At 40.2% G+C, this 14,412-nt stretch overlaps 1 protein-coding gene across 1 annotated transcript in view; it reads left to right on the forward strand.

Moving 5' to 3' along the window:
• Positions 1 to 14,412, forward strand: part of ADAMTS2 (ADAM metallopeptidase with thrombospondin type 1 motif 2) — a 177,181-nt gene that overhangs the window by 155,691 nt on the left and 7,078 nt on the right. Inside the window, exons 13-21 of the mRNA XM_035338437.1 lie at positions 1,683 to 1,816; positions 2,638 to 2,761; positions 3,406 to 3,486; positions 4,911 to 5,074; positions 6,253 to 6,412; positions 7,090 to 7,222; positions 10,171 to 10,378; positions 11,586 to 11,715; positions 11,847 to 11,936. Coding sequence (XP_035194328.1) covers positions 1,683 to 1,816; positions 2,638 to 2,761; positions 3,406 to 3,486; positions 4,911 to 5,074; positions 6,253 to 6,412; positions 7,090 to 7,222; positions 10,171 to 10,378; positions 11,586 to 11,715; positions 11,847 to 11,936 — 1,224 coding nt within the window. The remainder of the gene's footprint in view (positions 1 to 1,682; positions 1,817 to 2,637; positions 2,762 to 3,405; positions 3,487 to 4,910; positions 5,075 to 6,252; positions 6,413 to 7,089; positions 7,223 to 10,170; positions 10,379 to 11,585; positions 11,716 to 11,846; positions 11,937 to 14,412) is intronic.

Raw genomic sequence — 14,412 nt, forward strand, 5'->3', positions numbered from 1 at the left:
CAGAGGATGGTTTATGCATGAACTCTAATATATTTACAACTGCCTTTTGTAAAGGTAAGGCATACCAGTGACATACTTTGTGCAGATAACACAGCCGCGACTCAGAAGTGACATAAATCCATGTACTTGACATGCAGCTCAGCTGGACACTTCTGACACGTGTTCCTGATGGGGACAGGGAGGTACATTTCATCCCGTGCCTGGAGAAAAGCCACCGAGCTGGGGTACAGCCGTGGACAGGCAGATGCTCGCTTTTGTGCTCCTGCACCTCTACTATGCCAGACACCAGTGAGTAGAAGGAGAACAGAAAGAGAGCAATTCACTGCAATTACCAGGGTCCAATTAAATTGCAGTTGCAAATTTACCCTCCTTAGGGAGCAATGGGAAAGTTCTTTCTAAAATAAAGCCATTGGACAGGGCCAGTGGCACCCACTCCGACCTTCTGATGTTTTCATTGCAGTGTATGTATGGTATGTGGGGTGTGGGGGTTTGCACGTCTATGGCTTGTGCACAGCTTAATGTTCCTAATGTATGCAGATCCATGGGTCTGTGATTATGGTGAACTTAACACTCCTCCATTAAGATTCAGCAAAAGGAAAGGAAAGTACCTGTTTTAATAGTCTAGACACTACATTTTTTTGCAAGATGTATCTGCATTGTTCAGGAGCAGTAACAAAGGTCTCTGATGTACCAATACCCAGTGGCCATGAGGACATCAGCAGCAATAACAAGAACTGTATTAAAAGAGGGCAGAGGCCATGAAACTGTACAAGGGAAGAATGCAAAGGGCCTGTGAAGATTTATGTTAATTGAACTACTGTAATTGAAGGTTCATTATTCTTCTAAGTGGTGGGAAAAGTGTCCTAAGATTTAATCATGTTAAAGCAGCCGAATCTTTATTTATTTCATCTAATAGGAAGGCCATCTACTCTTCACTGCCAAAAAAAGCACAGTGAATCCTATGATAGGGCAGGGGAAAGCAAGAGGAATGGGTAAAATGAAATAAACTGATGGAAGACAATTTTATTCAGCCACTGACTAGTCATTTCAGATGTATTTATTGTTCTTGGTTCCTTGGAACAGTATAGGAGAAAGAGGTACACTTGTCTGGCGGCTTGTGCATGTATTAGTGGTTAAGAATTGTGTTATTCCAAATCTCTTTGACATCTCATCTTGCTTAATGATTTCAACCATCAGAAATACAAGTTAAACAAAGGAGAATCAGCTTCTTATTTAGTGTGAGCCAGCTGTCTCTGAGGACATTTTGGAATCCATATTGACTGAGTGTCAAACGACTGCTTTTTATGGCAAAACTGCTTTTGCTTTTTCAGATTTAGGTACACTGTAGGAGAAATGGATGCAGAAACCTGCATCTCTCACAGGTAAAAACCTCTGCTAGATTGCATAACCTGGCATGGAATTAAATGGAGGTCCCAGTGAAAGAAAATGATCTGTTATTTTGTAAGACTGTCTCCTAATAGTGACGCTTGGGTGCTTTATGGCTCATCACTTTCCAAATGGTCACACAGCCTTTGAAAGGAGGTGAGCATTGATGATTTATGGGGCACTATATTTTTCTGTGATGTCTGCAAGGAGTAAGAGAGAGTAAGGAAAACACTGTCGTGTTCACAAAATCAGCAAATAAACTGTTGTAGCTGAACATGTGCAATTCTGTTTTCCAGCTAAGGAGAGGTGCCACCTGTACTGTGAATCGAAGGAAACGGGCGATGTTGTGTATATGAAGAGGATGGTACACGATGGGACTCGCTGCTCCTACAAAGATGCTTACAGCATCTGTGTGAGGGGAGACTGCTTGGTAAGCTTCTGGTTCCTTGTTTCAGAGCTTAGTATTGTGAAAACAATTTAAATGGTAGCTTGAATGTTTCTCTCCGAGAATGAGTATTTAAGTAGGTATAATAACACTTTGGGCAATAAGGAGATTTCATTAGAATTATTGTCACAATATTATGTGTGATATTCACAGTTACCATCACACTGCATGTGACTCAATTCCAACAGCGCCTACCTACACAAGTACTATTTAATGTGGTATTTTAAGATGAACTATTACAATTAGCTTTCAACGAAAGCTTTTCCTGCTAAGGTTTAGTGGGGGTGGAATGTACAATGAAATATGAACATGCAGCAGCTTTCAAGGAAAGCGCTGGTAATGTGTGACTGATGTGCATTCTCTCTGTACTTGATCCAGCTATTTTTAAAAAATCAATACCAGTTCCTCTAAATTGGGATCTGATGCAGGTCATCTTTCAGCAGAATCAGAGGCTCTGACTCAGCAAAGCACTGGTGGAGGTTCTCACAGTTGCTTTGATTCCCCTGGAAATTAAGCATCTGCTTTAAGATAAGCTGAGGTTTAAGAGCTTTTCCTTAGCAGTGCTGCTCTGCTTTGGTATGAAGACCACTTTGAAGCATATTAGCAAAATCTCATCACCTAATTGACAGTTATTATAGGAACCGGAAGTACAAGTGTTAAAATCTAGTCAGATGCTGATTTTCCAGGAAAATACTACAATTTGTACTTTGCTGAAGGAGAAGACTTGCTTTTGGTATCTGAAGTAAAGGCTATTTGAACTGAAACTTGGATAAGTAAAAATGACTGATTTTCTCTTTTGTGCACAGAAAGTTGGGTGTGACAGGGTCATAGGTTCCACAAAGCAGGAAGATAAGTGTGGTGTTTGTGGAGGAGATAATTCCCACTGCAAAGTGGTGAAAGGAACGTTTTCAAGAGTACCAAAGAAACAAGGTCAGTGCTTTCAGTGTTTTGTCTTAGGGAATTCAGGGTATTTTTGTTTGATCTCTTCTAGTATTTAAAGTCGCATGGAAAATACCAGAGCAATCACAAATAATTTACAGCACCCCTAATTCCAGTAAACTCTCTGGACTTTCAGACATGCCTAGAATTAAAAAATGAGACTTTTTTCCAGTGATCATTTAAGTCTGCTGATATCAGGGCCTGCACATGCATAGAGAAGGAGGGCTTCGGCGTTCCTTGTTGAAGAGCTGCAGATTGATTTGTGCTGCTGATGTCACTTGGCTGCTCGGTCTGAGTCACGCAGTACTGCAGTAATATGTTGTCATCGCTCACTGTCAGACACAAGCTTCCATGTTCTCTGTGGCTGTGTACGGCACTCGAAGCACTTCTTATTCTCAAGCAAATTTGGTTTGCTGATGACACACAAAGCATTTTTCTTTTGACCCAGAGCCCTTTGTCCCTCTTATATTTCATCACCAGGCACAGAAATAGGGATGGGAACGATGCTGGATTAGGTTCAGCTTCTGTAATATGCCCTGGTATTAGATAATAATGTTTGTTTAAATTCCTTAGACAGGCTCTTCCTGTTTGATGCATACTAACCAGTTACTATCTCTTTAAATATTGCAATAAAGGTTACATTAAGATGTTTGAAATTCCTGTTGGTGCAAGACATTTACTTATACAGGAAACAGACGCCACTAGTCATAATCTTGGTAAGTATGTAACAAGGAGGAAAAAAATCAGTCAGAATATTTTTTTCTGCTGTTTATTTTTGTCTCTGGAGCCTCACAATGTGTTTATGCATTTGTTTACCCATTATCCTCCCACATCACATACCTCCTTCAAGCATGTTAAATTAGGAAACTAGTTTGGCAATGTGATTTCCCTGTGCTGTATTCTCTGGAGTCCTAGCAAGAACATCCCTGCATGTGTGAAAGCTGCTGGACGAGGAGCTGAATTGCTTTCTGGGTTGCAGTGCATTATCTTCATGTACGTCTCTCACAACACGCTTCCCTTCCTCAGCCATTTCCCAGCTTCATCCCAAGAGCAGTGGGTGCATTCCCCGCGTTTTGGATTCTGCCCCATTGCTAGCAGTATTGACACAAGGCTGCCCAATCAATCACATGGCTTAGGAAGTAATTGAAATCCTCTCCTAGCAGTGCCATGTAATCGATGAGACGCAGTATCTACTAGGCTGTTATTAATTGGAAGTAGATTCACAGTGAATGGCCTACTAATTGTATCATGAGGCAGTCAAACTTCTTGCCAGTAAATGCTTCCCATCCTGCCCCATGGAGCAGGAGCCATCGCTCACAGGTTCAGACGAGGCTCTTCTGTCAGTGTGGGACAAGCAGTGCATGGGGGAACAAAGAGCTGGCCAGTGCTGAAGCAGGGGGTGCCCAGTTAGCTTCTGGAGAGAGAAGGGAGTTAAAACTTGGCAGTAAATAACAAACAGTCCCTGCTGCTTCTAATGGGGAGAGCAAATTTTCCATCTCAGGAAAAAACAGAGTCCTGATACAAAGGTGGCCAAAGTTTCTCCACTTCAAGTATGGGACGCTCATTACAGTTGATCAAGGAGTCACGTGTTGTGTGTAAGAGCACGTTCCTGCAGACACCAGGAGCTTCATCTGGGCTGTATTGTTAACAGGGCTGTATCTGAGCAGAAGGAATACAATTTCCAGCCTCCCTCTCTCTTGTAGCAGGGACTGCTGTGGGTTAGCCCACTAGCCTTTCTCTCATGGAGCAGTAATACAAGATGTGAAAGAGTTGAGGAGCCACGGACCCCCAGGTGGTGGTCAAATTAGCTCAGATTTGGCCAGTGAGTTGAGAAGTCATTAGTTGGGATCAGGTAGAGACAGGCGCAGACACTGCGGTTGTGCTGGCCTCATTTCTCTGGCAAGGCAGGCTATGAAAAACCAAAAAAAAAAAGAGCGATTGATGTTTCTGGAGCTGAGCAGGAAAGCGCTGGCAGTTCAGTGAAACACCTGAAAAAGTCTTTCCAAACCTGTGAGGGAACAGAAGGAAATTGCACGCTGCTGTGCCTGGCCTTTTTTGCTTCTTCCACTGGGACACGAGCAGACAAAAACAGAGATGAGAAGTGAACCTTTACTATTCACATTTCTTATGTTGTTTCTAGCAATTAAAAATCGTGAAACGGGAAGATTCATTCTAAGTGAAGACAACTACGTGCCAGACTCTAAAGTATTTATTGACATGGGTGTGGAGTGGGAATATCGGAATGACGATGACAGAGAAACCGTGCAGACCATGGGGCCTCTGCGTAATGGAATAGTTATTCTGGTAAGTCAAATGAAAACCATCTTCTCCATGGAACACAGTGTCAGGATTACAGAGTCATAATGTGCTATAATATATTTTAGATTCCTCTTGTGAGTTACAAGAAGACATCTGTTTCGATTGTAAGACAATAGAAGATGTATTTCAATTCCTTTCTCCTAGTTCACTGCTCTGTACAGGAATTGTTACAACCCAGGACTATTTGTTGAGCAACCATTTCTCTTGATTATTTCCTGAGGATAGCCAAGAAAATGGTCATGGAATAAAGACTCTTCGGCCCACTTACCATATCTGTTACGTGATCTTTAGTTTAAAAAAAAATCAAAGTGATTCATATCAGATAGATCTAAGGACTCCTCCTGTCCATGTTTTGAAAATGTATCATGCAAAGTCCAATGAAGGATTCTTGGGCTTCCAGGCTCAGTTTGCTAGAGCATAACCAGTCCTGTACTTCGAAACCCTTGTAACTATATTCTCTTTTCATTGCAAAATAGCAAATGATAGACTACAATAAGTAGGAGTAGGTTGATTCAGAATCCCTCTGAAGGCAGCTATAATGTGTTGGTCTGCACCAGCTGAACATCAAAGGAAGAATATATGTTATGTTTTCAAAGGACCAATATTTTACACTTTATTCACATTGAGTTATGTTTTATTGCATTTGTCTTGGTGCAGTGTGGTAGCAAAAACTCTTTCTAAATAGTTTATGTTTCTATCAGGATAGAGTAACAAGCCTCACAGAATTCCCAAGATTATCATAGAAATATTTGTATTTTATCAGAAATTTAGGCATTTTTCTTCACCTCTTTCAGTTATTGGTGTATTTGAATTTGCCTTTTCTTTTAGTGGAACTATCCATTATCATTTTAGTAGAACATTTCCTTCCTTTATGATGGAATATGGAAAAAATTTAGTATTGTGAAGTCAGTCCAGTGCTGGCAAGAAACATCAGTCTAAATCAACAACAGTCTTTAATACGCAGTTTAGAAACTCTGTGTCACAAAGAGAGAGATACTTTTTCATCAGGAAAAAAAATGTGTTGAGTGCAGCTAAAAGGTTTAAATCCCTCTGGGGATGTTTTTGTATCTGAACCATGACGATTGCTATTTCATGTCATCCCACATAGCTTCTGATACCAGTCTTTAAATCTTTTTTTTCTCTACATCTGTTCTGTTTACTAGGTGATTCCTCACGGTAGTGCCAAGATATCTCTGACTTACAAATACATGATCCATGAAGATTCTCTGAATGTAGATAACAATAATGTTTTGGAAGAGGATTCGGTATCACATGAATGGGCTCTGAAGAAATGGTCGCAATGTTCGAGACCTTGTGGGGGAGGTAAAAACAAAAAAACAAAGCAGAAAACTGAAAGAAGGAACACCAAGTATGGAATTCATTGCTACAAGATGTTAGTGAGAGCAGGAGTATAGAAGGGATTCAATTATGTTACAAAAAAGATAAATAAATAACAAATGGTGTTACAAATCTGACTAAAATGGCTCTTGGAGCACATCTGGGATGACTCATTTCCGACTTACGTTTATTAAACTGAAAAATTGTACAAGTGTGCAAGATTGGGTGAGAGTCTCTGAGACACGAGGGTGCCAAACATCGTGGTGCAGCGGCGACAGGCCTTTAATTAATCTGCATTCTGTGATGTGGACGTTGCAATGTGAAGATTCCTCCTTTGGGAGTCAGATGTAGGCCCTGATCGATGCCCACCAGAGTGACGGCCAGGTTTCAGCCGCTCAGTGTGGCTGTGCAGGATTGAAACACTAGGTGGTGGTGTTCTTTGCATTATAGCCTGTAGTGAACAGCAAAGGGGATGCACAAGTCTGGGTGCTAGGTCTGCAAGAATTCAAGTGTTTATTCAGTGCAGTTGACAGTTCCTTTTGTAGCATGCTCACCTGGAGTTCAAACTGCAGCCTCTGGCTGTGCGTGTGCAGTTTTGTTTGAAACCTGACTCCTGTGTAAGAACTGCCAGTTCTGAAATTAAGAGGAGTGTCTTTCTTCAGGCTTCCAATTCACAAAATATGGTTGCCGGAGGAAGACAGACCACAAGATGGTTCATCGGAGTTACTGCGAGTTGATCCAGAAGCCGAAACCCATTCGCAGGGTGTGCAATCTGCAGGAGTGCTCCCAGCCCATGTAAGTATTTCTTGGAGCCCACCAGCACTGGTCAGTGGCACCTGTGATAGACATCACACCTAACTAGCTGTTATCAGCTGAAAGAAGGCAGTTTAAGCTTGATCTCTGTTTTCCCAACTTGATGTATGGCTGCTTCAACTTAAGAGCTCTTAAGGACATCTGTGCATCATTACGGAGACCCAGAGCGGTGAGGGTGTGATGCTGTATTCTGCTTGCAGAAATACCATTCCTGGGACTACTGGCTCCTGTGACTTCTGAAATAAGTTGGATTAGAAAAGAGGTGCTGTCTTGATCCAAACATTTTTGTTTAGGCCTTCTTGAGGTAATAAAAACTAGACATAAATTCAGTTTATACCAGTTGATTTTACACAGAGTGATTTAATCATGTAAGAACAAATTTACTGAGTGCTGCATAAGAAAACCAATGTCATGCATGCTCTCAAACCCAAATCTTCCTAGAGTTCGCAACCTATTTTTGGACATGTAAATACAGGGAAAAATATTTGGCCTGTTTGTTTTCTCTGGCTGTCCTCATGTGGCATGGTACACCTGGTGTATGTTCATCTTTGCTGTAGATCGTTGTTATGAATATTTTTGTTTACATTTTTCAGGTGCTTTTTTGACTAGCAGCAGGTTACCCTGCCACATGTAGGGCTCTTACATTCCTTATTCTTTATTTTTTATTCCTTATATTGCTACTGCAACAAGGAAGGAGTATTTTGATTTCAGATTTTACCTCTGGAAACTCGGTCTAGATTCCAGGGAGCACAGCAAATAAGTAGAACATATCACACAATATTTCCTAACTTCTTTTCAAAAGAGATTTGAAAAAGAAAAATCAAGAAACGATGCCCCATAAACTCAGCATGGGTCAGGATTTAACATTTATTTATTGGAACTGAAGTAACGACCTAATGATCATATCTCAGACTCTCTGGAAAGGGCTCTATTCTTCTTTCAGCCACAGATATAATTGGACCCAGGTACCAAAAAGTCTCAATAGGATCCTAAATTGAACTTGGATTCCTGAATGTTTCTGTTGCCTCTGTTTCTACAGAACAGCATCGGAGCATTTCACACTTACACATAGGAGAGGCAATTATTGAAGAGATTTTATGAAGCTCTGCAACACCCAGAACCACACTGATAGCTGCTGCTTCACAATTAATGGGGAAAAAAAAATCAACTTAGAACTCATGGCTCTGAGTTCCACAGTTTGAGAAATTTCAATAGGTTACAAAGAGAAAGTGGGATGATGGCCACTGTACTTTTTGCATAACTTGGGAGCTTGATGCATTTCTTTGTGCCTATGATATTTCTTAACTATTTCTAAAAACAGGATTTTATGAGTACTTTAGGACAATCACTTCATACTCTGGATATTTCTTCAGTGAAGTGTTCATCTACGCCATGTTACAAACCACTTGTGACATTTTCCAGTGTCCAAACTGATTTACACGTTTTAAACTCAGACCTGATTTCCGATAAAGTTTTGCCTTCCCCCAGACCAAACATTTATGATGTTGGGATTCACTCCTGTGGGAACCCAGCTGTGGGGACGGCTGGTGCCCAGCTCATGCATGCACCAGGACCTGGAAGCTCAGCAGCACCCTGGGGTTGGCTGCTTTTGACTTAAAAATTACAGACCATAACTTCTATGCAGTCTTGGAGGAGCCAGCTTAAAATCAAAACAAATGAAGCAAAGCAAGAGTATCGCTTATCTCAGAGATAAATGAGCAGAAGCTTTGTCTGCACTGTGGTACTTCAGCAGAGCTTTGATTGTACAAGTACTCACAGGGACCATCTGACATAATTATACTAGTGGCAATGTCATACTGTCACAGTTGGAAAGCACCTCACAGTAATACAGAAACCTGTATGCAGGAAAAAGACGGACAGGGAGAAGGAAAAGAGTTACTGCTAGAGTTCGATACCTAGCCATGCCCCCCCAAACCCAGCCTTACCTACACAATATCAATGTGGAAGAAATGTTCTACCAGGTGCCCTTAAGGCAAAATAGCTCTCGTCAAGTTGGATCTAGTGGCAGCATTAATATGATATCTTAAAATGGTGACTCAGTCCCTGGACCAAAATGTTAGTCCTTCAGAGCTGAAATTTCATATTGGGGCTATTCAAAGCACTGGCTCCTTGGGTTGTTTTTAATGCTTCCTTACTTTTCCTTTCCAAAAATATGCAGTTCCATTCTCTGTTATGAATTAAACATGATTATATTTGTGTTTGGGAAATTTTGAATGACTGAAAGAAAGGCAAGAATAATGGGAAGTTAAAGGTTATGTAAGTGTTCAGCAACACACATTCCTCTTAGTTCAAACCAGTCGAATTAGCGTATTTTCAAGCTTAGTAAGGGAGGCCATTTATATTTGGTCTGAGACCATTTAGGCTTCCTTTACATAAAAAAAAGGCAAATTTCATTTTATACGAGTTTTTTTTCAAGGTTATTAATAGCTAAATCTGCCTTAACATTCAATAAAGATGATGGATTCAATTAGTAAATGGATCTAATATAGTTTTCTGGTAAACAGCTTTGACTGCAGTATAAAAAAAAATGTAAATCAATTCTAATTATAGTGGTCAGATCTGCTAACAGGACAGCTCAGAACCATATGGCATTGTCCTACCAGTGTGGAAAGTAATCTTTGGATGCACGCATGTACCAACTTAGGAGAAAAAACAAACAAACAGAGATACTAATTGAAGGACTTGAATTTGAAGATCTGGGTCTTATTAGTGATTTTTCAGGGACGTGATCAAATAACACCCCCCAGAACTGTTTATTGGTTTCCTTATTGTCTTTTTTTTCCATATCAGAACCAATGTTAACATCCTGTTAATGCCCTGATTAAGAGTTACACTTCAACAGACAGTTTAAATACATCCAGCTTAGGAGACAGAGCATTTTACTTAACTTGCTGTCTTTACTGACGCAGATGGGTTACAGGAGAATGGGAGCCTTGCAGCAAAAGCTGTGGGAAAACAGGATACCAAGTGCGATCTGTCCGATGCATCCAACCCCTGCACGACAACACAAATCGGTCTGTTCATACCAAGTACTGCAACAATGATCGTCCAGAAGGCCGGAGGCCTTGCAACCGGGAGCTTTGTCCAGCACAGTGGAGAATAGGATCCTGGTCACAGGTCAGATTCTTTCTGGGGGCCTCAAGCAATTAATTTCTTACGAGAAAATCATGGAGAGTTTGTTCTGTGCTTTCTATTCTGGTGCTTTTTAAGGTGATAAACTAACACCTACACAGAGGGTCTATGTCTTACACTGTTACTAATGTGATGGAAAGTGAGTTGGATGGAGAGATGGTGGCAGTGAACTGCCTGGTGAAGCCATCCTGCAGTGATGATGGATGATTCAGACCCTGTGAAGCCACCTCTCTCCATATATGATGTCAAGGTCAGGAAAGCTGACTTCTGCCTGCTCTTTATTCTGCTCACAATTGTTTACCTGTTGACTTAACTGCGACAAGGGCAATTAATTCTTTTGTCATTGTTTTATTTTCTTTCAACTAAAGAAGACAACGAAGTTTTCAGTTACTGTGGTTAAGGGCAGCTAAGAAAGTTAGGCACCAAGCTCATGGAGATCAAAAGGTGCGAGCAGCTTTGATGTAAAGGCCTTCAGAAGATTTAACTGCTCAGTCTCATAAGGTTCCTTCCATAAGCCAAAGGACCCAAAGGACAGAGTTTTGTTTTGTTTTTTTTTTTTTTTACCTATATTCCTAGGGAAACATAGGACAACTATTCACAGAGCAACTTCTCTTTTACCTTTTTTTGTTTGCCACTACTACGGGCAAAACAGGATTCAGTCATTCCTGTAACAAGTGTCAGGAGCTGGGCATTTTGTGCTTTTCATTGCTGGCTCTTTGGCACACTCCTCGTGTGAGCAAGGAAAGTAATACCACTGTGCACGGACTCTTTCTTGCTGTAGTGTTTAGTAGAGTAATAAGAAACTTCATCTATTGACATGTACAGACCTTTGCAGTTATCTGATGGCAGCCTGCCATGCAAATATGCACAAGCAATTTTTGTCCTCCCTAGGGTTAATAGGTGTCACAAGGAGTGCTATCCCTGGTGCACACTCTGAACAGATGCCTCACATTTACAGTTGTTTCTCTACTGCTTAGACCATTAGCTCTTTCTCAGCATGTTTCGTAAATACTTGTATGCCAGAAAAAGCAGCGGCACCTCCTCTTGTTTAGCTCCTGAAGGTACTGCTCTGGTTCAGATACTGTACCATGTCAGCTCAAATCAAGTGCACTGGTTTAAAATTTAAAAAATAATTTCTAACCTATTGTTTTCAAAGGGTGACTCAGAGTCTAACTGGTGCATATCCTTTCAGTGCTCTGTCAGCTGTGGAAATGGCACACAGGATCGCCCAGTCCTGTGCCGGACCAGGGACAATGCTATCGGCCTTTGCAAAGAAGCTAAACCAGAGACCGTAAGGATTTGCAGACTACCTCCATGTCCAAGTAAGCCTTTGACTTTTCTAGCATATATTACTCACTGAAAATAACTGAAGTTGATTGCATTTATTTGGATGCAGTTCTGACGGGTGAACTACTTAATGCTAACATTTATCTTTCTTTTCCCTCTATTCAAGGAAATGTTTCCGATCCTTCCAAGAAAACCTACATGATACAATGGCTGTCGAGACCTGATCCAGACTATCCCATCCAGAAAATATCTTCAAGTAAAAGACCCATTTATAACTCTGCCTTTGCCCTTAAATGCATGCCACATCGAATGTGGACTTTGCCTTTTGCTCTCTTCTTCTCTCTATGCGGAAAATTCCCTTGACTTTGCCAAGTTTAAATCTTGGGCTGAATCTTTTTTTCACACCAGGCACTTGGTGCTCGGTGTCTTTCTTCTCTGGAGCTTGTGTAGCACTGGTGGTGGAGGTCTTGAAGTGTTGGATGTGTGAAGTTGGATCTCCACAGTATGTTGCAGTCCTCTGAAGGGAAGCTGGGATCAGTTTGCTTGTTGCTTGGTGATGGTGAAAAAAGGCTCTTACTGGTTCATGATGTTCAGTTTGATAGCAAAACTGAGAACTTATTGTGAATGTGATCACATCACAATAATGACACCTTGTAGTGCTAAAGTTCTCCTTTATCTGAAGACCCTAAATCTCATAACTCTAGTTTCAGTTTTCTGACAGGGTAGGCTGTTGAATGAAAGAACTTACTCATTCCATTTTCCTTTGTGGTGCTGTTGCTTTACTCACCCTTGCTGCTCATTTTTTATTCCTGACCCTAACATTTGTGTTTGTGACCTGTGGGAGGGCTCACTGACACCAGACGCTCAGTTTCTGTCGGTACTTGAAGTGCTGCTATGACGCTGTCCGCTCTCGCCAAACTCCTGTTGGTGGTTTGAAATATTTTTCCTTGTGAAAAGCTGCATCCATTTTCCCATCACACAATTTTTGCCAGTTTTGTTTACTTGCGCTTTAGAAACAAAAACAAAGGCAAAACAGGCATGGTCCATGTTGGAGGTTGTGTGGTGGTTCTGTTTACTTGGTTGAGGCAATATGACATTTCATTGACCACGAAGTCTCCAGCTGCTCAGCGAGGAGCTATTTATACTCATTACATCTTTGGTCTTTTTTCACCATGTGCATGTCTGACTTGACTGGTACGGTTTGTGCGTGTGTGCGTGTGCGTGCGTGCGTGTGCTCTATAGAAGTGTCAACTGGCAAACATAACAGTGTGAACTACTACAGAATTACCTCAATTTTTATTGCTTTTTTTTTTTTTTGCTTAGAAGAAGAATTTTAGAAAAATGCCTTAATGTTGAAATGTAAATGGCATTAATTTACCAGATCCAGCTTTAAATATAAACAGTACACTGGTACCTTGAGTTAATCTTCATATGGAGTGTTTTTACTTGAACGATAACTATTACAAGGCAGTAAATTTAATCCGAGGTTAATTTGCACAGTGCATATCCATACCTTCATAAAGACAGGGTTGTTACCTGACTTACTGAAATCTAACTGGCATTGTTGCTTCACCGTACGTGTTTGTGTTGAGGATTTGGAATTCACAACTCATAAAACTGTTTGTGACAGTCAGTAACAGTAGTAGAAACGTATCAGTTTTAAACCTGCAGTCTTGGAGCAAATTACTACCTTATTGCATTGATCATGTTCTTTACAAAAGTGGCATTTTTGAATCTTTGGATCTTCAACAGTGTAGCACTTCAAACTTGTCATTATCATGTGATCACATATTTAAATTTTGCTGTTAATATGATAATTTCTTGAAACATGTTACCAATTTACATGACAAGGTGAAAAAGCAAAGACACGTATCTGGCACTGAATACTGTTATGTAAAATAATTGATGTTTAACTGTATAAATATATTCATGACTGTTACCTTTAAATAGACAATGTTTAGTGATGTTTCAAGAGATGGGTGGCTATAGAGAATGGTGCAATAAGGTATCTGGGCATTGTGCACTATGTCTATATGCACTTTGGTTTATCAGGGATATTTTATTAGTGTTTTGTATGTATTTAACATAATATTAAAGATGTGCCAATTCAGTTTGCTTTTCAATATTTTTTATGAAACTAATGTGTACCAAAGTGACTGTGAAACTGATTTATTTTTTTCTTACTGATGTTTTGAAGATATACTTCCAGTCTGTCATGCATACTGCAAGTAAAAATAAATAAAAGTTCAGCAAATCTGGATATTTTGGTTTGGATAGAAGATTAAAATTTCATTCTGACATTCATAAGATACAAAGTTTATTTACATAACTTATCAGATGTTATTAAGCATATTATTTAATGCAGTTTTATTTTCATGCATTTTTAAGCTGACATTACAGACTTTGACAGAAAAAAGGCATTTTTCTAAAGGTGTTTTTAGTGATTCTAACAAAGCCAAGAACAGATCTGCCTTGTTGAAACTACATTTAAGTGTTACGCTTGTTGGCTTTTATTTTGCAAGCCATTTAGAGAAGCTTGCTTTAAAGTGATGCAGCACAAGGCAAAATGTTCAAAGGGGATTCTACGTGGTATGTAAAAATATGTAAAGCTGTATAGGCACATGCAGTCCTTTGTATAGCGTTACGCCTGCAGATACTAACACTTCCAGTTCTTAAAGGCTGGTCTGAAAACATGTCCAAGACCAAAATACTATTCTTAGGTTCCTAAGGAA

Source organism: Oxyura jamaicensis, chromosome 13 (assembly GCF_011077185.1).
Source record: "Oxyura jamaicensis isolate SHBP4307 breed ruddy duck chromosome 13, BPBGC_Ojam_1.0, whole genome shotgun sequence".
Taxonomy (NCBI): domain Eukaryota; kingdom Metazoa; phylum Chordata; class Aves; order Anseriformes; family Anatidae; genus Oxyura; species Oxyura jamaicensis.